Source organism: Scatophagus argus, chromosome 11 (assembly GCF_020382885.2).
Source record: "Scatophagus argus isolate fScaArg1 chromosome 11, fScaArg1.pri, whole genome shotgun sequence".
NCBI classification, from domain to species: domain Eukaryota; kingdom Metazoa; phylum Chordata; class Actinopteri; family Scatophagidae; genus Scatophagus; species Scatophagus argus.
Genome location: NC_058503.1, coordinates 1068700 through 1094421, shown reverse-complemented (window position 1 = coordinate 1094421; position 25722 = coordinate 1068700). Strand labels below are relative to the sequence as shown.

Sequence of the window (25722 nt, the reverse complement as noted above, 5' to 3'; positions counted from 1 at the left end):
AACTAACTCGGCATGAAAGGGAATAAACATTGGCTAGTTCTGAAAATGTCAGACTATTACTTTAATCTTGAGAAAATTCTGTGCTCATAATATCCAGCATAATGTAGTTTATTGATTATTTTTAGTGTGAAGTTCCATAAAGTTCCCAGTGAGGAGGCTTTGACCTAAGAATGGCTTTTTGGTGACGCTGACAGAGCACTGAGGATTTCATTTGAAGAAGGTCGGTGTGAAGTTCGCGAGAGGTAAGATCTTCGTATGGAAAAGAGGAAGTGGAACGTGGAAGTGAGACTGAAGAGACACCACAGAAAAATGCAGCACGTTTGAGAAGAAAAGGAGGTTTCAGGGGAAATGGATTGACTCTTACTTTGCCAGACCTCAGGGGACAGATATAGTGCTCTGCCTTATCTGCAAACAGGTACATCTAGTTCTCAGGGAATTTAATATTAAACACCAATTTCAGACCAACCACTCAGACCAATCAATTTTCCTATCCATCCATCCATTTTCCTATGCAGCCTTCAGTCATATAGTTTCTCCCCAAACTGGCCCTTAGTGGTCAAAACATTGAGAACACCTGCTCTAAATAACAGGTTTTGGCAAATTAAAATATGACACGTCTTGTCCCCTTGCAGGACATCTGCAGGCCTGCATCCAGGATCTGGACAGGAACAGCCCAACCACAGAGAAAACACTTCCTCCAGTAGTGGATGGAAGAGTAATCAAGTCTGAGAGTTTTAATGACACACTGTTGGGGCTGAACAGTGTGTCATTCTTTCTAGCCCTGTAGGCCACGCCATCACATTTCTAAAGCGATGATAACTGGGATAAATAGTAAATCCACCCTGGGCTGCAGTGGGATGGAGGGGAAGAGGAAGGGAGGGAAAGTCAAGGGAGGCTTTCTGGGTCTTAATCCCTTGTGTGAAATGACTGCAGTACAAGCCAAGTCCTGGAACCCAAAACAGCCTTTTTCTCTCACACTCTGTCTCATTTTCTTTCCCCATACAATAAAGGCTCTCCTCTTCTGTCTGTGTAGGCAAATGGTCTGATACAGTGAAAGCAGACGAATAAACACTCAAGCGCAACACTTACGGGAATCAGCTGCCACTGTCATATTCCCAGCTGGTTAAAATGTGTTCCGTTTATATGCATAATGCCTTAGAGGGTGAAAAGAGCTAATCACAACTCATTCTAAATTAGCCTCCACAAATGGCAACCTGGCTTAATCACACTGGAAAGCTGTGGAGGGGGCTATTTAATTAGTCCACCTTATGGAAGATCCAGCACGAGAGCTCACTTCTACAGGGTACCGTGTGTGACTGAATGAAATGCACAGGGGTGTGACAAATTGTTGGCATGGGAACGTGTTGGCCCCGCTTGCCATGAGAAATAATGCAGGTGCAAGGCACTTCCACACTGGTTTCATTTTTCCCTACTTGGAAGCTCCATCTGCTCATTATACATCATTAAAGGAAATGTATTTCAGAACAAAATCGGTGAAGAGTCAACAAGAAAAACAGAATGTGAGGACGGCAATTTGAATTCATTATGTACATTTGTTGTCATTAATTTGCAATACCTGAAGAGGCAGTACTGCCACTGAATGATGTAAGCATTTTGTTTAGTCTGAGTGAATGGGAGTATGTGGATGGCTGATGTGATGCTTCAAACCTTTCCTATATGAAAAGCATCCAAATGAATAATAATAAATAACAAAATGAAACAAGAAGAGGGGAAGAGTTGTGCCTCGGCTGCAGTTTGGAATTGTGTAATGGAGTCCAGCTGATGGGTGTAGAGGGGAGCAGAGTCCATAATCTGGGAGCTGTGTGTGGAAATGTGAAAGTGTGAAATATCTTTAATCTGGCTAAAAATGGTTTCATGCTGGATTACATACCTTGTTAGGGAGGATTTTGTACTGTACGCGTATCCATCCATTTTCTATACCGCTTATCTGTCAGGGTCGCGGGGGAGCTGGAGCCTATCCCAGCTGACTTCGGGCGAGAGGCGGGGTACACCCTGGACTGGTCGCCAGTCAATCGCAGGGCCAACACACAAAGACAGACAACCACACACTCTCACACTCACACCTAGGGGCAATTTAGAGTAGGCAATTGTGGGAGGAAGCCGGAGAAACCCACGCAGGCACAGGGAGAACATGCAAACTCCACATAGAAAGGCCCAGGAACCTGGAACCCTCTTGCTATGAGGTGACAGTGTTAACCACTGCACCACCGTGCCACCGTATCTGTACATGTGTTTTGTTTTGTTTTTTTTTTTACGTGAGGGCTCCATGAGCTTCCCACCATTTACTCAGAGCCATTAATCTTAATAGGACTGCAGCTGACTGTGGCTAAATAACCAAGTCTACATAAATCTGTCCTGGCCACTATATGTATTGTCATTACACCTTCATGCCAGCTTTCTTTTCCACACCACACTCAGCACCTCAGTCATGCCATCTGTGCTAAACTGTCTCTTGTGGTTGTGTGTTTAAGATGTACATAAAAGTGTGTGGCTGCAAGCGTGCATGTCCATAGCTCTGTAACTGCATTTAACCTGATTTAACCTGATTCAGCAGTGAAATGATTCTGTGAAATTATGCACTTGTATTTTTTCTGTATCATATGCAGAAACATTGTTTGTCTTAACTTTATTTCACATTTAATTTAATTCCCTTAACTGAGCGCTTTCAGGATGCTGTCACTTGCTTGCCATCACTAGCTAACGATCTAACTGTGATATACACCAGCAGATTTGATTGGAAGGTTTTAGTCAGCATATTAAAAAAGAAAAAAAAAACAGAGAGAGATCTGGTCTTGCCAAAAAAGCACTGTATGGGAAATATCTATTTGAGACTTCCGAGCTCATATATATCTTGAGTTTTCTAAGCATCAAGATGGATTGACTTAAATCAAAGCCCCTGAGGCTGGACAAGTGAGTTGAGAATCTAAAATGAAGAAGATGCTTGTTGCACAAACCAAAACTCAGCTCTGAGCCAACTTAAAACATCTAAATATTTATTTCATGATCCCCTCCACTCAAAATGTGTTTTTCTCATTCTCCGTGTCTCTTAAAATGCCTGGCCTGGACCATACTGACTTGTGTCTGTCCATTGTTAGTGTGTTTTCACATTTCTCTACTGAGCAGGGAGATGTCTGTGCATTTCTCCAAAAATTCTGAGACTAAATGTACACCAGACAAGGTAGATTTGGGGAGGGGAGTCACAAATTTCAAAGCTATTCACTGTCGAATTTGCATACCACCACCGCCAAGAGCCAGTTACCAGGCAAACACTGGCTAGTTCCCAAGATGTGAGTACAATGTAACAATGTGGCAGATAGTATTGTATATGTCACAAACAACAGCACTGTGTGAGCCACTGTCAGTTTCACAAAGTTAACAAATAGGATGAACAAAAGATTGGGACTACACTTAGCACTGTCATGCATCTGCAGCACGACAGATTCCTCCTGAGGTTGAGCCCGACTGGGTCATGCTGTTCTTTCACTGCTCAGCCTAGTGCACACAGAGGTGGAGGAGGGCATAAGGCCTGTGAGCCATAGATCCAGAATTCCTCAATGAGGATGAAAAATGCGATTTTTTCATGTTTATGTTTAATAAATATTAGTCATTGCAGAGTATTTTTAGCCTATGTGCTTTAAACATTTGGCCGGGGGGGAGCATTTCCTGTAAGTGGAACAGAGCAGTTTATTTCATGTATGTTTCATTAGGCTCCCTCATCAATTAGTTGACTAAATAACAGATTGCCATGGCTACAACCTGCTCTTGATACTTTTGAATGCTTCAGTTATTCCTCTGTTTTGTTTTTTTAAACTTGATTGCACGACCGGCAGGTCCAGTAAACCAACAAATCATCACAGATAAGCTAATAATATCAGAAGACTGCTGATACTAATCAGTGCCTCTGTGACTGTAGTTACTCAGCAGTGTTTAGAGGCCCTAGTGTAACAGGAGAAAATATCAAACAGTTAGTGTTATCTAACCTTTTTATGCATCACGCAAAACCCTAAGGTGAGGTCTTTCACAACCAAGATGTTTGGTTCAGTTAAAACTGACTCTGCTGCCTTTGTGATGGCACAGAGCAAACAACCAAACTGGGACCGCTTGAAAAGGTGGGCCTCGGTCCACTTCCAGGTGAACTGTGGTTTGTATGTAATGTGAAAAGAAGAGGCAACACAATTTTTGATAATATATATGTGATTTTAGCATTAAATCTACTGATCATGAACACTTCAGGAGGTGGTCTTATCATTCATCTGTTAGAAGCTGTGTATAGACCTATGGAATTATGGAAAAATCATTTGGTAACAATAGTAACACGTATGCATGTCAGCATATGTATTTTCCCTGATTAATGTCAAAACGGCTGTGTATCCTCTTCTGAGTACTTTCCCTCACTAGCAACCACATCCATCCATCCATCCATCCATTTTCTATACCGCTTATCCGTCAGGGTCGCGGGGGAGCTGGAGCCTATCCCAGCTGACTACGGGCGAAAGGCAGGGTACACCCTGGACTGGTCGCCAGTCAATCGCAGGGCCAACACACAAAGACAGACAACCACACACTCTCACACTCACACCTAGGGGCAATTTAGAGTAGCCAATTAACCTCATGTGCATGTTTTTGGTATTGTGGGAGGAAGCCGGAGAACCCGGAGAAAACCCACGCAGGCACAGGGAGAACATGCAAACTCCACATAGAAGGGCCCAGACCGGGATTCAAACCTGGGACCCTCTTGTTAGTGCCGCCCACTAGCAACCACAATACAAAATATTTCTTCTGAATTTCGAGGCATTCAAAACATAGTAGGATCAGGAAGACACTTACACTAAACGTTGTTGCATGAACCCTGGACTTTGGGAGACAACTTCAGACCATCAAGATCAACAAAGAATCACTTCAAATGTATACTTCAAATCTGGTGGGTAACTTAGATTCATTGCATATATAAGGCAGCAGGGATGCTTTTGCCACAGACTTACAGTCACCAAGAGCCTGTGTTCCCTGAGGGATGATACTCAAATCTGCAGTGGATCTGGCTTGCACAATCAAGGAAGACACAAATCTTCATGACACACAGAGTGTAGTCATCCTTGGCTTTTTCTTTGATGACATCCTGTCAAAACATGTCAATTGATGGTCAGTGTTTACAGTTTCAGAATAAGCAATAACTAATTCACTTTAAAGTGGCCACTTACCCAGTGTCAAAACAGAACACTGGCAAAACGTTGAGACAGGATGCAGATAAACACCAGGGGTCTCACTTATAAAACATTGAGTAGAATGTATACTAAAAGTGCACACGCACACAAAAGTTGGAAATTGCGTACGTCATGAAAAATTTTGATTTAAGAAACTTCCTCCTAAAATTAGGTTGGAGAAAAATGATGGTCTGGTCTCTTTAACTGCCTTTTAAAATTATTTAATTTTTTGGTGCTATCCCTAGTAATACAGAATGTATATATAATGTTAGCCTATGGTTCTCTGAAGGTTAGTTAACCAAGAACCAAGAACTAACATTAAGGGAACGTTCCCTCATGGTTATAAACCTACCAACCAATCTCCTATGATTGCACTGTTACCTCCACTCAATGTTACCTCCACTTTCATTGGCACCCTAAAATAAAAAAAAAAGTGGAAAATGTAATTTGGAGATATCATACATGTCACACTTTCAATGATAATGTTGTAGAAAATCTGTTCTCTAAGAGAAATTAATTCATTTTGAGGAAAAACTCATGTATCATAAAGACAAAAAATACTTTTATCAAAATTAAATGTGTCACAATTATTGGCACCTCTAGTACAACTAAATGATCCTGTTCATAGTTTCTTTTAGGTTGTGGTACATGTGTTTTGAACTAACTTTGTTCCCATTAAGATGGGATTTTTCCAATACATATAGACATATTACAAAAATCTGATTTTTAGTATCTCCTCTAAGTCATCTTTAACAAGGGTGCCAATAAATCTTGAGGGAAGAGTTTATGCCATGAAGTGCAATTAATTTGATCGCTAGGATGCAATTCCTGTTCCATACTCCAGTCCAGTGATGGCGCTAATACAGCACGATACAGCACGTAGTTGCCGAAGAAGAAGAAAAAGAAAAGAATGGATGTGTTGTGTTGCGTTGTGTCTTCGTGTATTTCATCCCTTGTAGAACATTCTTACGGTACGTGTTTGTCTTGGGGTGTTGGGCTGCACATTATAGTACTAGGCTATATTAGTAAAACTTAATAGAATGGGTCTGTCGATTATATAAATACTTTGTAACAGGCTAATAGCTCGATCTATCCTGCCATATCTACAGCTCTATTTGAGCAAATGTTTGGTACTCTTGCAAGCCTGTATCATTATATTTGTCACGCAACGTTTAAACTGTGAATAGCATTTTTAGCCTATGAATGGGATAACTTATATACTGTATATATATATAGTATATATATATACTTATATACTATAACTGATATACTTTAGTACTGTCAAACAAGGCAAAGGACATTTCCTTAAACCCCGCTCTCTCGTTTGAGTCATAGTATCGACGTCATCGGTTTAAATTGACTATCTAGAATGCTGATTGGCCAGGTTGCCTGACGCCCCGGTGTGTTACGCAGCACTAACGCTCCTCATTGGCTGGAAGAAATGTATAAGTAGACGTAGGCGCCTGTAGGAAATAAACTACCCGGATCTTTTGAGAAGGGTCCGCAGCCAGACACCCTTGGAACCTTTGGAAAATCAGCATCTCGACTACTTGTTGGATTTGGATATACACGTGTGAAAAGATAATGCCATTTTTTGTGGCTGTAAGTCAAGCTTTATCTTCCCCTCCGAAGGAAATCGTTCTTATATCTCAGTGTAGTTTTGAGTTCCACGTTGAGTTGCAGTTTGACTAGTCCTTCCATGCAAACGCGTTATGAAAGTTGTATTTCTAATGTTTTCTAAATCCGATTTTGAGAAAGTTTAGTTGGCCGTCGAATACATTAAGAATACGTGTTTTTTAGTTTGCTGTTGTAATACGGTTAGTTTGAGTAGTGCCCAGTCCTTTCTCTTGGAGGTTGCGTGTCAGGAACAGCTACAGCTGGCAGGGGAGATTGAAGGAGAGTTTATGGCAGTACCAACAAGTTCTGTCAGCAGCAGTGTTGGTACTCAGAATCAGAATCCGAACATTTACCGTTTACAGTCGTTGAATCGAAATTTATGACCAAGAAGTCGAAACTAACATTTTCTTTTCAAAAACTTCAGCAATGATTCGTGACAGAGAGCAAGGGGTGTCAGCTGTGGCCACGATTGAGAGACTTAAGTACTTTATACATATATGTTGTTTATATGTGTAAATATAAACTAATATTCCACCACAAATGCCCCCATAGTCATGGAAACACACTTGGGCTGCCTGATCAGGAGGATTGATGCTTTGGAGGCTTCGCACCAAGAACTATTTAGAATGGTCCAAGAACTGTCCAGAACGCACTCGCCCCAGCCTCTGTCAGCCTCAGTCTGGCACAACAAGACAGGAGGAACAAAATGGTAATTAATTGGTCACAATCCTATATAAATTAAATCTGATAATAGTACTGATTTGGCCTTTGAACTTAGATTGCATTCTCTCCACATTCATTTTCATTGTATAATTCTGTTTTGTTTTTTGGGGTTTTTTTTTGCAGCAGTACTTCCTTGAAACTCTTGGAGGGGCAAATGTAGGTGCAGCCATTCGATGGATTGGGTTGTGAGTGGCAACCAACAACGTCCTTGCGCAGTATGGGGGAGAAGGGTGAAAAGGTCCTTCCAAGAGCTAGCACTATGCAAGATTATAACCGGTAAGTGTTTATATATTGTTATATGAAAAGCTTGACTGACGAGGTTTTGATGTGTAACTTTCCTTCATTTTGGCTTTTACCTCTAGTGGCATGTGAAGAAATTCTTTGGACAGACCGAAGCTGAGATCGAGGAGTGCATAGGACAAGCGCACAGGTTTGCTCCTCACAGACAGTAAATCAAACTTCTGCTGTCTCTATCTGTCTCAGTTGGTGAATGTTCAAAATAATTATATGAACTGGAAATCTTTCAATCACTTGAGGTGATCAGAAATTTCTGGGTTGATAGTAGGGTGGTTTCTCGTGCTTTTGTGAACTTGTGTTCATTCTTCTTGTGTTTAAACTTTTGTTTCTTATTCTTTTTAGGTCAGCTGGTCAGCAAGAATAAAGCCATCAAGAAGTTCTCCGCCAGTGTTGATGATGACAGCGTGTCTCAGCGGCCGCACTTCTTTGCACCTTTTTACCTTTGTTTTATATTTATTTTTTATTGCCTGCTATCATTTTTCTGTTTTGTTATTTGCATTTTATTATATTTTATATTAAACTTTCAAGTCCTGCCAAATATGCCTGTTCATTCGCTGACCATATTTTCGAGTAAAAACCAAACAGTGACATTGTGCAGAGACGCAACATTAGGGAAACATTAGGGTAACATTCAGGGAACCAAACATGTCACCAATAACATGAGGGGAACGTGGAGAGAACCAAACATGTAACCAACAACATTAGGGGAACGTTGAGGCAACGCAACCAACTGGCAATCAAAACCTAACCAAACGTAACATTCAGGGAACGTGCAACCTGAAAATAACATCCTCAAAATGTAGGGAACCAAAATTTACTACTAGGGATATTTGATAAAATACCCCTTGTTTGTCTTGTTTTTTCCCTCCACATTCCATCCTTCTACACTCTCTTTAAAAGTTTGTTGGATTCATCCAACCAGGGCTGTGATGAAATTGCTGATTTTTTTTAAACTTTGGAATGAGCTATGGAGTGTAGGTTAAAAGTGTGTTAAAACCCGGGTTAAAATTATTTAGAACGGCAGAAGTTAAAAGCTCAGAGAACAAGCTGGCAGATGTGGAGTTAAAAACCCGGTGACTGATAGGAGTGGAGTGAGTAGGGATTTGTTGAGTTAAAATAACATCAAATATAATGGCTTTATGATCAGACACACAGATATCCTTGATGTCAAAGTTTGAAAGACTAAGACCACTGTGAAGGACCAGATCAAGAGTGTGACCTTTCAAGAAAGCTGGGTCCTGAACTTCCTGGGTAAGGTTATGCATGAATGTTAAAATCACCTAAAGTGGGAATATTGCTGTATCTTGAGATAAAATATGATAGAAACAATCACAGGGACTTTGGAGTGGATCATAAACTGAGGTATTCAAAAGAGGTAAAATGGTCATGTAAAATACAAGTGCGTTTAAAGAATGCAGGTGATGTAGATGACAGCCACCTTGGAGGCAGGTGTGCGGTCCAGAGCTCGTGAAGAGAAGGCAGAGGGAGAGAGGGGTCTTAAAGTGGATGAGCAATGGGAGACAGTGGATAGTCATGCATGAGGGAAAACTGACAGCAAAGAGCAAAGAAGTCGTGGGCAGTCGTGGATCAGCGGTTAGGGTGTCGGACCCGTAACCGGTGGATCGCTGGTTCGATTCCCCGTACCGGTGTCCATGGCTGAGGTACCCTTGAGCAAGGTACCTAACCCCCACTGCTCCCCGGGCGCTGCACGCGGTCGCCCACTGCCCCGGGTTTGCTGTGTGTGTGTGTGTGCACGTCACTTGGGTGGGTTAAATGCAGAGCACAAATTTCGTTGGAGTGAGTTCCCTCCAATGACAAGATATGTCACTTTCATCTTTCACTTTCAAAGAATAGGGTAAAAACACAGAATGTCAGCCCTCTTATGTGTTGTTTTGTCAAACTATCAGTGCCACATCCAAAAAAAAAAATCAGTTGAATGATATAAAACTGAGCAGTTTAAGTCTTGCTTGAAAAATTGCTAACTGATTTTGGAAAAAGGTTGCAAATTATCTTTTTCTTTCTGTTGAATAACTGTTTGAACTGATGACCATCTAACTGCTTCCGTACCTCTCACCATAAAAAAGCAGAATAAATGCGGTCAGTGTTAACTTCTTAATTTAAATGTGGTAGCAGTTAACATTCATGGACTTTTTTTTTCATTAATACTCATATTCTGGATGGAAACTTGAAAAACTCCAAAGGAAAGTGTGGCTTTGAAAAGTATTGATGGATCCGTCACTCCGCCATATTGGCTCAAAGCCTGTAGGGCTTAATAGAGAATCCTGGGTACAGGCATGGCACCAGAATGGAGGACAGTGGGGCAGTTTCATAACCCCCGTGTAGGAGGAGCTTACTTTTCTGGAAGCTCGGAGGTGCTCAGCAGCCAGGCACACGGGCGGCAGTGCTAGGGACTACAGGAACCTCGGGGAACAGAGACGGAGAGTGAATGTTCTGCACGGCGCGGTGAGGACATCCCCGCTGTCAGTGGCACAACAGAAGGACTGCGTGTGCATTCGTGAAAACACGAAAGTGTAACCCGTGGCTGCTCGGCAAGTGAAGATCACTGTAACCCACCTGCATCAGTGCTTTAAAGCCGACACTGATGTGCACAGTCTACTGGGTCTGTTCGGTCATTTCCTCCTCTGTGAACGCAGCGTTAAACTAGTGCAACAGTCCGAGTCAACAGCGAGGTCATTTATTATGTTTATTTGACAACCACGTATGGGTTGCTTTTTGAGACGGGGAGTACGACAGCGGGAAGAGGTGGGAAAGGGGAGGCCGAACCAGTGGACTCCCAAACTGGATTGCTGAGTGGATTGCCCCCCTTGTGCCGAATCACCCACAGCGAAGCAACGTTTTTGTTTGTTGTTTTTTTGTTTTGTTGTTGTTTTTTTTGGGTGGGAGGGGGGCTGTCGACGAAGGAGGTAGCAACTGGAATTTAGAAACCGTTCTTTGAAACTCTTTACCGACTACCCCGCTAGGGACGATACGAGTGGTGTGTTGTCGGTCATTTCTATCCAACTCCCAGCTGCTCTGCTCGTGGCCTTCTTTTCCCCCAATTTTGGAGCAATCAGATTTGGGACGCACATTTTGGGGATAATTTTCCCCCCCGCCGGAATCGGACTATGGCGGATGACGACGTTCTCTTTGAAGATGTGTACGAGCTCTGTGAGGTCATTGGCAAGTAAGTGTTGCACTGTTGATTTATTTCACAGTTTCTAAGGTTAACGTTTGTCACCGGGACTTTCCAATTAGCTCCTCACGGTATCCCGAGGTTATTGCACGCGCGCACACGCGCGCCTTAAAAGCGTGGTGATATACGTGTAGGAACTAATGGTGCGTTCGTGGTCATCATAATTGAGTGTTTAGTGGCTTTAATGCTCACTCGTCCCACTTAGTAGCACCATATTATTTAACACAGATTCAGGCATATCATAACCTTTTTTGTGAAGGCATAGACACAACGTAATGGGCGTGATAACAGTTGTTGCATTCCCACTTTTATTGCTTTTCCTGACATAAAGATAAAATCATTTTTATTGTGGCGGTATTCCCCATCCTCGTGCATGATTTGTGTGTAATGTTGTGCAGGCTTACAGTAGGCTACTTGGCATTAAACCGTGTACTTTGACCTAGTGGCAGTTGGCATCTTGCTGCGGAGATTAAAGGGCAGGGCACCAGACCATCATGAGTCATGCACTCCGCACATCTGGTCATCGTTAGTGACTGAAGGTCTCCTCCAGGTTACTTGAAATGATTATATTCTCTGCAAGAGAAAGACGATAACAGTGCACGTTTTTGCAGTGTCAAAGACAAGTCCCAACATTTCAAGAGAGGTCCGAACACTAACCTACATTAACCCCACAATAAAATTGGAAGGTATAATCTAAACATGAAATAAAATGATTAAGTATGTATTGCGTCCTATATGGATATTGTAGCTGCCATATACACATATATAAAGTAGTATTATGAGTAATAAAACCACTGTAAACTCAAACAAACAAACAAACCTTGATCTATACTTAACATTTATCCATATAATTATATCCTGCTGCAGTTGTAGTAGAATGCTGTGTTGTGACAGCCCTGTGTGAAAGTGGATATGGCTGTTAATTTTCCCATGCTTCTCCTAGGATGACTAGTAACCAAAACTAGTTAAAAATGGCAGCAAGATTTATCCGTACAGTTCTAGTGTTTATTTCTGATGACCAGTCTTTGCAGTCATTAGCCTTTATACTCTTTGCATTCAGCTTCGCCCTGCTCAGTGGTTACAGTACCTGTGCCACAGCCTGGACTTTCCATCTTGATATCACACAGCTTCATAAAGAACGTGAGGAACGTAAGAAGAGAGGCACTAAGTGCTGAGAGAGACAGTCACTTTGTTTTGATTTTCAACCGAGACAATCAAATGAGTGGAGAAGATCTGTTTGGAGGAAATCTGTTTCTGCTTTGACTGGTGCATGAATAACTGACTGTGTCATTGAGACTGCTGATCTTGAATGAAGCACTTAATTGGGCATGCCAACAGAAGTTCATGTGAATCAGGAGCTTGGCAGGCATCACAGATACAGCCAGCCAGTCATAGCAGGCTGACTGGTTATGGGACTTGTATGGTGTCACAGAGATGGTTGACTGTTTGACAGGGCGATAAGACCTGCACCGCACAGTACATGTTTTGGCAGGCCTGAAAGTAGTATGTACTCTCTTTTTTTTTCTTTCAGGGTCACAAGCAGTTTCTCGCTCTCTCGCTCAAACACACACAAGCATGGAGCTCAGGAAATCCTCCTGCTCTGTCATCTCTATGCCTTCATGTATAATGTAAAAACATCTATGTAACCACTGTTTTAAATATGTGCTCAGCCAAGGTTATTGCAGGGCGGCAGGAACACTCTGAAGTCAAATGATTTGACTTGTTGTGAGTTTTCTTGATAGCAGCCTCACTGATTGCAGTTGATAGATTGTGATGGAGAAAAAGAGAGTGGTATTTTATCAGCTGACCTGTTGTGGTCTCTGTCAAGAGCTACTGCAGCCTCTTCTTTTGAAGGCTGCACTGAAGCACCGTTTGTGGTTTTTGATCCCCAAAGAGACTGGATCAGCCAGAGGGAAAACAGTCAGGTGACAACACTGCAGTTAGGGAAGCCATTACTTTAAACGCTCCGGATCTCGCATTGGACTGAGCGTGTGTGTGTTTCGCAGGGCTAGACCAAAAATACTGCAGCCTATTGTAGGTCACTCTTTAGTTGGATTTAGGCCCCGTGGAAAACAGGATTCACCTGTTGTGCTGCTGTGTCCTCAGGCAGGAAAACAAGATGAGGGGATGAGGGCAGGAGAGGGTAAATAGAGATGTTAGGACCAAGAAGGAAAGAACGAGAAGAGTAAATCTGGGAAGGAATATGAAAGAAAGAGAAAGAAAAGTTACATTTTGATTGGATATGGGATGAGTGAGGGAGCAAGAGAGGTCAGGGTCGCAGTAGAGGGAAGCAGTCCATTAGTTTGACTCGCACATCAAGAGACATCCTGTGCCTTGGGGCCATGCGCTTTTCAAGTTCATCCTCACGCACTGTGCTCATGTGCCTGCATTTCCCACAGTAGGGGACTTTACACGGCGCTATAGCTAAAGAAACAGACTGCGAGGAAAATGTTTGCCGTTTTGCATCATGTTTTTTTATCATTATGGCTCTAAACTGAACTACAGCTAATACTCGGTTATAGAGAATAGTAAGTTCAGTACTGCACAGAATCTCGGGTTTGGATTTAAGTTAACATTAGAATGTAGGCTGCACAATTACAATCACAGGCCACTGAGAGGTTATGCAGTGAACCGTAGCCTCTCTTATCTGTTAATGGAGACAAAAACATCCTCTCAAAATAAAGTGCTTTGCAACTGGAAAGAGCTACAAATACCAATTAACTGAAAATGAGCTGTAAACTTTATCTGACATATTTTACTTTACCAAACAATAGCAGGTGCAACAGATTTATATAACAAAACAAAATGTCAGTTGCTTATATCATTTTATAGTATGCTTATAAACTCAGCGGGGCTGAGGTTTATCAGATTTCTGAAGCCTCTACCCTCAACTATGGAGAAAGTTAATCATCCAGTGCCAAGAATTCCCTAATTTTCCTCTTAATTGCTCTGGTCTATTCACTGCTCATACCAAGGAAAGATAGGAGAGGCTGCTGGCTTGTGTCTCCCACTGAGCTCTGGCTTGGTGTACAGCTGTGTGTTATTTTCTGTGGTGCTCTGCGTATGTGCAAGTGTAAAACGGACTGGCCTGAAAGTGGAGATATGGGAGACTGACAGGCCAGTCTCTGATCAGGGTAGAGAACGCTGAAAACCAGCTGATTCCGGTCAATCGATGCATCTCTAGTTGCTACCCATGCTTTTTGGCACCAGAAATACTAGTTTGTTATTAAGTTAATTATTTTTTTCTATTGATGTACTGTACATGTAGGATTTCTAGACGTGTAGTATAGTGTAGTAAGTGTATGTAGGACACCACACTGGTGCAGTAGATGTCACCTTCATGCTTTGGGTCATTATGGGTAGGAACTTTCACTCAGGGTACAGGTGGAGCACAAATAGTATTTTTCTTAAGTGCTATGTTAGGCAAACGCTGCATGTTGTCTATATGAAGATTTATGGAAAATGGTTATGAATTTTTGTATATAACATGTAGAAGAACATTAACGGCAACCAATAGATATTCCATAAAAGACAAGAAATCTGCTATTTCACTAGGCTGACAGTGCTTAGTTGCATTGCAGTGAGCATATCTGTTATTAGCCAGTCAGTGCAGCCCCTCAGTGGCTTTAAGTTTAGGCTTAGCCACTGCAGTAAACATTTAAATTACATACTGACATACAGTGTCTACAAAAAGAAGGCTGTTGGATGTTTTCCCCTTATTGATTTTGTAAATGGAGCCATTGTCAGTATAATTTGGCTTTTTTGACAAAAATATTGCCAAAAAATCTCTAATGTCAATGTGAAAACAAACAAAGTAATGTCTATAAATTAAAATCATATAATGTAAAACCACATATTTGATTTCTGCTGTATACTAGTTTTGGTCCGAAACCATGTGGATTGTGTTGACCCTTTTGCTTAACGGTGGTGAGTGTGAAGTTGTTTGGAACAGCAGTTCCTGAGAAATCTGCAAGCACCAAAACCAGAGGCCAAGCTGACAGCCCACTCTGAACAGACACATTTTGAATGGGCACTGCACCACTTCTGCTGCTACACTGCCCAGACCCTGTGTCAGTAGGTAAACGCTGCTTTGTTTGCATTGCCATACCTAAAAGTGTTTTAAAAGACAGCCTGGCTAACACTGAACTTAGTCCCGTTACCTCCATCCTAATAAATACCCTGGGAGTCTGCCGTTGTTACTAAAGAATAAACCAGTTTTTTAAGTCATAATGCGTCAACAGTGGTAGGGGTTTTGGCTTAACGGGGTCCGTGAACTCAAGGGAATACACAATTGATGTTAGGGCCTGCTAAAGGCTGGTTCCCCCATGCACAATTACACCTAGTTGATGTTGCAGAGAAATCTCACACTCAACCACTAAAATATTTATTCATCCTCTTCAGGCTAGAGCAATCACTTCAAGCAGATGCTAGCAGGGATATGCAAGGAGCCTGCGTACACACATACATACATACTGTGTATAAGAGCAAGGATGGGGCATGGACATGCACAGACAGACTCACACAGGGTTATTTAAAGCTCTTTCCTGTTTAATATGTGTGAACATGTGTCGTTGAGTCACGATCAGAGTTTGTGGTCACAGCAGGTTTCTGTTAGCTGCAAGATGATACAGTACCTTCAGTAATGCATTATTTAGGTATTATTTCCCAACTGACCCCATGTGGGTCTTGCTGTCACATGTGTATAATTAATTTTAACATTAGGTTCATAGTGGATGTGATCATCAATCTCCGTGAAGTTACCATACAGTCAACATTTGCAGCAACATTTAAGGTTTTTATGCTGGTTTCTTGTGTTTTATCTTGTTTTTTTTGTCACTGATGGTTTTTGGTTTGTTTCAATCTAGACCAGTTTTCATACTGCATTCCAAAGCAGTCAATGTCACCTGGGTTACATCCTCCTGGAAAAACATCACCCACTCTGGAAAACATAAGGAAAAGACATTTCTAACCTTAAAAACTGCTTTTGGCTGTTTTACGGTGGGGAGGGCTGAAAGGATTTCTTGGACTGAAATGATTTCTCAAGTATCTGAATTTCTAAAAATCATTGATGCAGATTCTTTGCATTGAAGCCTTGTTTAGTCCATAGTATAGTGGACGAAATAATTATTTGATCTCGTGCTGATTTTGTAAGTTTAGCCCCTTACAAAGATGTGAACAGTCCGTAACTTTTATGGTAGGTTTATTTTAACAGAGAGAGACAGAATATCAACAAAAAAACATTAAAACATTAAATAAGGGTTATAAATTGATTTGCATTTGATTGAGTGAAATAAGTGTTTGATTCTCAAGCGAAATGTGACTTAGTACTTGGTGGAGAACCCCTTCTTGGCAAAGCACAGAGGTCAGACATTTCTTGCAGTTGGTCACCGGGTTTGCGCACATCTCAGGAGGGATTTTGGTCCACTCCTCTTTACAGATACTCTCCAAATCCTGAAGGTTTTGAGGCTGCCGTTTGGCAACTCGAATTTTCAGCTCCCTCCACAGATTTTCTATGGGATTAGGTCCGGAGACTGGCTCGGCCACTCCAGGATCTTAATGTGCTTCTTCTTGAGCCACTCCTTTGTTGCCTTGGCTGTATGTTTTGGGTCATTGTCGTGCTGGAAAACCCCTTGAGTTTGAGTGGAGGTGGTGTTCTTGGGTTCATATTTAGCATTTCTCTGCCTCCAAACACAGCGAGTCAAGTTGATGCCAAAGAGCTCCATTTTTGGTCTTATCTGACCACATCACATTCCCCCAAGCCTTCTCTGAATCATTCAGGTGTTCATTAGCAAATTTCACACGGGCCTGTACATGTGCCTTCTCGAGCAGTAGGACCTTGCGGGCACTGCAGGATCTCAATCCATTACGGTGAAGTGTGTTACCAGTGGTTTTCTTGGTGACTGTGGTCTCAGCTCACTAACAAGTTCCTCCCATGTTGGCTGATCATTCACCTTTCTCAAAATTATCTTTACCCTACGACATGAGATGGTCAGTAGTCCAGTGGGCTCTTCCTCACGAAGCTTCTTGCTGATGGTTTTGTAGCCCATTCCAGCCTTGTGCAGGTCTACAGTCTTGTCCCTTACATCCTTTGGCAGCTCTTTGGTCTTGCCCATGGTGGTGGAGAGGTTTGAATGGAACAGATTGATGCTGTGACAGGTGTCTTTTATATGCACAATGAGTTGAGATTAGGAGTACTCTCTTAAAGGGACAGGACTAATTTGTGTGCCTCATGTGCACATAATCACTCTGTGAGGGTCAAAATCCTTGCTGGTTGGTAGGGGATCAAATACTTATTTCACTCGATCAAATGCAAATGCATTAATGTTTTTTTTCTGGATTTTTTGTATTCTGTCTCTCTTTTAAAATAAACCTACCATAAAATTTATGGACTGCTCATGTCTTTTTAAAACACATACAAAATTAGCAGGGGATCAAATAATTATTTCCCCCACTGTAACTATATACAACACACCATGCTTCACAGAGATGATTATTACTTGTGCACAACGCTGTGGACACAGCATATAAAGTGCTGGTGCAATCTGCAAAATGGAAGAACAGAGAGAAAATTCTGAGTGGCAAAGAGGAAAGACTGGTCAGAGAAAATGACAATACTTGTCTGTGCCTTTTATATCTATTTATAAAACTCATCGAACCAAGCAGTTCTATTGGCTAGCCTTCCTTATTCCTTTACATCATTTTGTATCATTCCTCATGTAACTAGTTCTGGCTTGCTTACTATCACAGTAAAACATTTACATTTACTTTTCACAGTTTCATTAGTTATAAGTGCTACAACTCCGTGGCAAAACTATGGTTGAGGTAATTAACTAGTTTATATCTAATGGAGAAAAATCACCTTCTGCTGAACCTAAAGGACAGCATGCAGAGATAACCTAAGTAAAAAGGAAGCTGACAAACTGAAAAGTCATTCACCTGAAGATTTAATGTGAAGAAATAGAAAAGTTATGTTTATTTGCAAATTAATTTGCACACAAATAATAAATAAATGTTAAATTCATTTACAGTGATGGCTGAATTGCAGTCATGATAACATCAATGTGCAGACAAAAAGAACAGGATCTAGGATGGATCCTTGAGGCGCAGCAGGCTTTACTGTGGAAAACTGTTTCAAAATTAGTCATTGTAAAATGCCCATTTAGTTTTCTGAGATGAATAGAAAAGGAACTGTGTCCTGCCTCAAGGGCTCTTTCTGACATTGGCAGGCCCATTGTTAATGGCAGCAGGCATAAAGGCCTGCGTGGATATTGCTGTAATAGATGATATTTTTATCACTCTTTTCAGCTGGTTTTCTAAAGCCGTCTCTGTAGAGCTCCATCTCAGCACACATGGTAGGAAAACATCAGGCCTTTATACTCCTACATGCTTTCTGTCTCTTGAAGCCTTCTGCCCTCCACACTCTCACTCACGGATGAGTGCGAAACGCCGTTTCCTCTAAACATTATTTAACAAGGGAAGAAAATTAAGAACACATTTATATTTACAATACAAGAATGGCAAGACAGTTGGAGGCACAACACATTCTGTATGTCCGATCATGCTTATATATTAGCTCTTCTTAGCTGCTTTTTGGTCTTAAAATGAAAAGCTAAAATTACTCCAGTCTTAGCACTTGATGATGCTTTGTGTCCTAAATCACAGAACCGCAACCACACCTGGATTTATAGATCCTGGCCTGTCAACTACTGAGGTAAACCACTTTAGATAAGGTCAATGGCTGAATGACTTGGATAAATTGTAATAGTCCCCACAGGCCTGCAGCTTACAGAGCAGATGTCCTGAGGCAGTGTGTAGCAGTTTTCACATATGATCAAACAGCCACCACACCGTACCTGAGGACTGAGACGATGCCAGAGATGAGAGCTGCAGAACTTTCCAAGGTTCTGATCGAGCTCAGTGCGTCTTTCTCTTTTACCCCTCTCCCTGTCAAACAAATGAATTGTTCCAAACAGTGTACTTTATTGTTGAGTAGCAGCAAAACTAGTAACCTTTCAAAAAAGACATTAGCGTCATTTGTGAGGAAGGTGGAAGGTGGATGCAATGTTTGTATGCAGTGTTTCTGTTAGTTATTAATAATTTACTCAGAACGCTGTTTTGTTAGTTACGGACATGCTAGACCATATGGAATGTCATTTAATTCAATATTAAATAAAATTGCATAAATTAATAAAAATATACATATGAAACAATTGAATGGCAAGAAAAAATTGTTTCATGTTTCTGTTAACACAGAGGAATTATTTATGCCAGATATTTTGAATATGTCCACACGATATGATTATAAATAGTAAATATATATAAAATAAAATAAAAATAAAAAGTAAAATGAATATCGGAAAACAGAACCTCTGGTTGGTTTAGGAGAGGGAGGTCCCCTGGGTAGAGCATGCAGGAGCAGGAAAAGAGGACTCATCCATCATTATGGTTGTTTTTGCATTGATATCAATACAACGTGTATTTGGACGTATTCACAATCTCGAGCTATCAAGCGAAGCTGCAAATGAGGTCAGTTACGCCTTGTCAGTTTTTGATCCATGTAGGTTTTATATTTGTAAATTCTTTCTTTAGCTGAGAAACGTGATTTAGAAATGTGGGTTAGAGGTGGGGGTTCAGCTGGTCAAACACTACTGCACATATTGATAAGGCCACACACCACCCTGCCTTGTATCTAGTTTTATTATATATCTGTGGGATGAGTGGAAAGATAAGGAAGCAGAAACATACCATCCATCCATCCATCCATTTTCTATACCGCTTATCCGTCAGGGTCGCGGGGGAGCTGGAGCCTATCCCAGCTGACTACGGGCGAGAGGCGGGGTTCACCCTGGACTGGTCACCAGTCAATCGCAATACCAGAATTTCGAAATAAAATTTAACAAAGATGCCTGGGAATGTTTAGTGTTCACAGCATCACGTGACTGAAATACTTTGTTTCTTTAAGAAAGGGGTGGAGGGTATAGTTGGCTATGGTATGGCAAACACTGTCTCAGGACTAGGTGATCTGTTGAGTACTTTTTACGTTTACGCTGTCTGCCAGTTGGTTATTGACAAACTTATTGTTATATTATTGCCTATTAAATGCAGAACCCACTGTACTACCTTGCTCCTTTTCAGGGATGTGTGTGAGTGCGTGTTCGTGTGTGATTAAGGGCTGTGTTAAAGATTCATCAGTCTTAAGAAGAAGAAGAATCAGCTTTATTGACAGTATATATATTTTTACATACACGCACTGAATTTGTCTTCTGCATTTGACCCATCCTTAGTTGAACACACACATGCAACACCCGGCAAATTACATGCAGTGAAACACACACAGGAGCAGTGGGCTGCATCAAGCGCCCGGGGAGCATATTGGGGGGTTAAGTGCCTTGCTCAAGGGCACATCAGCCGGTGGGCTAATGGAGGGGGGGAGCATTTTTTTCTCATTAATCCAACAGGTTTCAACATGTAAAGTTTGTCAGTAGTTTATGTTTTTTCTCTGTCTAGTGAATGCTCTTATTTCAGGGAAGAATGACCCAGTTGTGATCTCAGTGTCAGTCCTCGTCCAGTTGTTTCAGGTTGCGACTGAAGTGCACAGCATTTTACTTTGAATTTGCCTGCTTCTGGCCTGAATGCTTGTTGATTTATACACACATGTGGCTGTAGTCCATTTTAGTGTGCAGCGTGTCCACGTGGTTCCATCTGTTTGTATATTCAGATGAGCCTGATTTATTGTGAAGGTGGCCCCAATTGAAAACTAAGATAGATGTGTTTGGTTTGTTTCACTCAATCTCTTATTATTGTTTTGTGTTTAACATGTTTTTTTTCTCATTGGTTATAAATGGTTCTGTTAACTGCGAGCCAGGCTGCCTCCCAAACAATGATTCATATTGATCAGAAGGACTGAAAGCACAATTTTTACAGTAATTCAAGGATTTACATTACAGCTGTAAAAAAATTACACTGTAGCACAAAGGAAGTGGGGTATTATTGCAGTGTGATTTGTCGTTCAGTTTGTGGTGGAGTGCATGGAGATCTGCTGGGAGCAGTGCTGGTTGTACAGTCTCACAGCAGCAGGAAGGAAGGACCTGTGGCAATGCTCCTTTACACACCAGCCTGCCACTGAAGGAGCTGCCCGGTGCCATCAGAGGCTCGTGCATGGGGTGGGAGTTGTTCTCCAACAAAAAGGATAGCTTTGCTATAGCCTACAGGGCACTTCAAAACTGAGAAAAAAAGGTCGCAATTCGGATTGTTAATTGTTACTGTCATTAAATAGATTGTGATATTATTTTTTACTCACTCAAAGCAAAGTTATTTAGCTGTCTGGTCCTGGTTATGGCACCAAACCTTCAGAAGATGAGAAAAGACAAATCATTCTAAAGACGCAACAGAAGTAAATGGATGTGTGGAAGCAGTGGCTGTTTGGAGGAGTGTGGATGCCACATTTAGCAGGGGTATTATGGCTGTGTTGACATATTGTCTGACAGATGGGTGACACACGCTCTGCGTCTCAGCCCCATTGTAAGTGCAAGTAGGGCTTGCTCACAGAGAGACACAGCAAAGACTCTGCGGTGAGCTGGGTGGTAAAGCATGTCTTACAGTCTCACAGTACAATGCACAATTTACACCTCTTGGCCCTGATCAGTCTGTTAGTCTCCCTCAACTCTTGTTTAAAATGTCAGCCTTATGTATGAGAGTATTATGTAGAGTAAATCAAATGCTAGCATTGCGCACTATTCTTCCATGGAATCACACAACTCACTAAAAATTGGAGTTTACTAAACAGCTTGTGCAATTTGATTGTCCCCATTCCCCTCTCAACCACAGTAATGTACTGTGAATCCTATGAAAAGTTGTATTGTTTGATGTTGTGATAGCGAAAAGGAAATTTCAAAGAAGAAAGGCAAAGAGCTATAGAGAAACATTGATTGATTAATTAGATACAGTCAGGCTGAGTGTTGAACTTTAGTACTTTTTATGTGAAAATGAAGACATAAATGATCACAAACATCAAGTCGGCATCAGCTGCTTTGTCAGATTGTTTGTGTTATTCACATACTCAGATATTTTATGATTTAAATTACAAAGATGCTTTTTTGCACTTTTTTGTACATTGTACAGCTCTTGTGTGTATGTTTCATAAAACAAATTTCATTTATTTAGGTAAACAGACAAGTTTTGTAGAGAAGTATTTAATGGAAAGTGTCAAAAATATACTACTTGGAGCCAGTGGAACCCCCCCCCCCAAAAAGATTTTTCACTGGCCGGGCCACTTGGGTTCACTGAAAATCTTAAGGCGTCACACCAAAATCAAATGCCACAACTGAACTTCAGGAATTTCCTTGTGCTGTTATAGTATATGGACCAACTGAGAACTACATTACGTAGCCAATATCCAGACATACCTCAATATTGGGCTGTTTTTCAGGGGTTGGACCGGGCCTTTTACTTCCAGTGAAAGTGTTTCGGCATACCAAGAAGTTCTGGACAATGCTGTGCTTCCAACTTTGTGGCAACAGTTTGGAGAAGGCCCTTATTCCAGCACAACTCTGTCCGAGTGCACAAAGCAAAGCTCCATAAAGACATGGTTGGATTAGTTTGGTGTGGAAGAACTTGACTGGCCCACACAGAGCCCTGACCTCAACCCCATCCAACACCTTTGGGATGAACTGGAACGGAGATTGTGAGCCAGGCCTTTTGGTCCAACATCAGTGTGTGACCTCACAAATGCTCTACTGCATGAATGGGCACAAATTCCCACAGAAACACTCCAACATGTTGTGGAAAGCCTTCACAGAAGAGTGGAAGCTGTTAGAGCTGCAAAGCAGTCTGTGTGTTTACAATGCAATGTCATTAAAGTCCCTTTGTAGTCCATTAAAGTTGGTGTAATGGTCAGGTGCCCCAATACTTTTGTCTGACAATATGAGAGTTAAGAATCACATGATGATACACTTTGCAGTTTTACAGTTACTGTTACAATACTTTGGTAACCTTTAACCTGGGGGGACCCATTCTGATAATCCTGGATTTAGTACTTAAAGTTTCAATGGGTGATGTTCTTCAAAATATAACTAAGAGTTTACAGTTCAGTTTGGTTGCAGATTCTTTTGGTTCTCAGGTTCAGGAAATTCACCAGGTTCCGTAAGGAGTTTGATGATAGGATCCAATAACATACAGAGAAACTTTCTTGGAAAAATAGATGAAATAGATAATAAATAAATGAAAATAGATATAAAAATATATTTATGAAGGTCTTCTGTTCAGTATTATTTTTGTGGTACACTTTCATTTTGTCTTAAATCAATCCTGGTTTGTACAACCAAAGAAATACCTTTATTAATTAACAAATAAAAGCTTAACAGAGAAAATACTCGGTATCAGTACTTGAGTCTAAGTCTTAGTCTCTCCTTTGAAAGTTCCTTTAAATTTGCTCGTCAGCAACAGGTGTCTATAAATATCTGTTTTTCTCAGTTTTGGACACATAGCCAAAGAAACCCTAAGAAAAAAAAACTACAAATGAAACTGGATCCTCTTTGGTTGGTTAAGTTTTCTTTGATTTGTTTCCCTCTGCAACCTGGAACAGTACAACAACCAGATGTCGGTGTCCAGACAAGGTAAAGACATCCACAAGCTGCAAAGACAGTCGAGACAGCAGACCGAATAGCTCCACTGCAGAAAGAATCCTTCCATAGCCTGCATACAGTTCTGTTTTTTCCAGTTTCACCGTCCACAGAATTAACCCAACACTTCTCAATAACTTCTCTCTCTTTTTGCTATCTTAGTTTCAACATGAAACAAATCTGGCCTTTCAGACTTTCACAAAATGCCTTATATGCTTTTGTAGATTAGCCATACACATTGCACTTCTTTAACCTTTACTCAGCAATTAAACTGGCAGATGTGTGCAGCTAAACAGCTCATTACAACAGTCGTGCTTAGGCTTACTTCAGGTCATGCAGAATGTTGTATCCCAGCTGGTTTTACAGCACACACAAACTTAGATGTCCACCAGCTAACTTTAGGTGGCTAATTCATCAGGAAGATCCACTTAATTGTAAAGAGGCGTCTGACGGAGTTCATCCTGATGATACAGCTGCTCCACAGTGAGCAGATTTCTCTTTCTGGTTTTGTGCCACCAGCTCCATGCAATTTGGTGTCTTGGAAATCTTAGATTAGAAATTTAATTAATTAATTTTCACACTTCAGAAACCTAATTGAGTTTCTCCCTCACATAGCTGCATGATGTGTATGTGCATGTCCTCTGTAGGGGACAGGGGGCTTAGCAGTGCTCAGGAGCCCACTTGTGAGGTCAATTGGGGCTACAGAAGATGACCTGGGTTACATTGCTAATTATCTGATGTGCACAAAATGCCCCGCTCAGTACATACCTAGGTTTCAGTCCTTTAAAAATTGAATTCAGAATTCCTTCTAAACTGTGTTTGTCAGATTTTTAAAGCAATTGATACTGGTATCATCCTCACAAATTCATTATTATTACCTTAAAAAAGGTGCTGTTCACTGAAATGAAAGAATTTCAAAGGATATTCTGCTCAGAGCTTGAGTATGTGTTGATATGGTTTAGCTCTCCAGGTCGTTGTGTTGCAACACTCCGGATGGCAAGTGTGGTCAATGGAACATCAGAGAATGGCACTGTCATCTCACCACAAGCCATGTGGCATATTTATATGTATACTAACCCACACATACACACAAACATCATCATTCTTCATGCGCTGTGAGCTCTCTGACTCTTGGGCTTGTACAGTGTCTCTGCTCTCTTTTGTTTTGTCAGTAGATTGAATGAGCTGTCAGTACTCAAAGCGTCTGCACAAGTGTACAGGACAGAACAGTAACGGTCACTTTTTGGCCTTCTTTGCCCTGCCATCTGGAGTACTATGGGGAGCTGACGGCCTTCGACTGCATGTGCCATGTACTTTGTCAGTGCATATGTGCCCTATTGGAATTATAATAAGCGTGCACATGAGCAGCATGACTCAACTATCATCGTGATTTCACCCTTGCTCTTGCTCAGCTTGTGAAAAGCTTGTTTGTTTATGTTGTCTAGTACGGATGTTTTTTGTTGTTTTTACTAATTTTCCTTCTTTGAAATACTCAGGGCACATCTGTCATTATATACTTGTTTTTTCATTAGCATTTCTAATGATTAGATGCTAAAATCATAAGTATTCCATTCATTTCTACAGGCAGATTTTTAAATTATATAAAAAGGAGCCTATCCCAGCTGACCACAGGTGGGGTACACCTTGGACTGCAGGGCTGACCACACCACACCGAGCTAAATTTTCACACAGTACAATTGTATATGAAATGAGTGTTCAACTTGAGTGAAAAAACGGGATATATTGCTGTGGAGGAGAGAGCTCCTGGCAGAACTGGGCACGAGCTGCGAGAAGCTCAGCTCCCCCAAAAGTCTACTTTGATACTTTCGAAGTGAGCTGTCAGTATTTGCTTCGCAGGGTGTTTTGGTGTGTGTATGGTGTGCTTTCCATTTATCCATTTATCAGTATAACTTACAGAATAACTCAGAGAAACATTGCATCCACTCATTGTGTCCACCTTTCCACCTTCTTTTTCCTCTCTGTTACGCTCTCTCTGAGAGATTAAAAAAAATTGTCTTTATGAACTCTTTATGAACTCTTTATGAACTCT

The 25722-nt window shown here is 41.2% G+C and overlaps 1 protein-coding gene and 1 long non-coding RNA gene across 14 annotated transcripts in view; both read left to right on the top strand.

The window, feature by feature from the left end:
• Positions 1–6120: 6120 nt before the first annotated feature.
• Positions 6121–8080, top strand: LOC124067614. 3 transcript variants are annotated; one of them, XR_006844777.1, is made up of 4 exons: positions 6121–6193; positions 7392–7548; positions 7686–7838; positions 7925–8080. It is a non-coding gene; the product is annotated as an uncharacterized LOC124067614 (long non-coding RNA). The 3 variants fall into 3 exon arrangements; XR_006844775.1 differs by lacking the exon at positions 6121–6193 and adding an exon at positions 6202–6824; XR_006844776.1 differs by lacking the exon at positions 6121–6193 and adding an exon at positions 6831–7163.
• Positions 8081–10165: 2085 nt separating this feature from the next.
• Positions 10166–25722, top strand: part of caska (calcium/calmodulin-dependent serine protein kinase a) — a 120323-nt gene continuing 104766 nt past the window's right edge. For 3 of the 11 annotated variants that reach the window (XM_046405125.1, XM_046405122.1, XM_046405119.1), the window contains exon 1: positions 10166–11043. In XM_046405125.1, coding sequence (XP_046261081.1) covers positions 10985–11043 — 59 coding nt within the window. In that variant the 5' untranslated portion in view covers positions 10166–10984. The remainder of the gene's footprint in view (positions 11044–25722) is intronic. The other 8 variants (XM_046405123.1, XM_046405128.1, XM_046405120.1 and 5 more) reach the window with 5 other exon arrangements.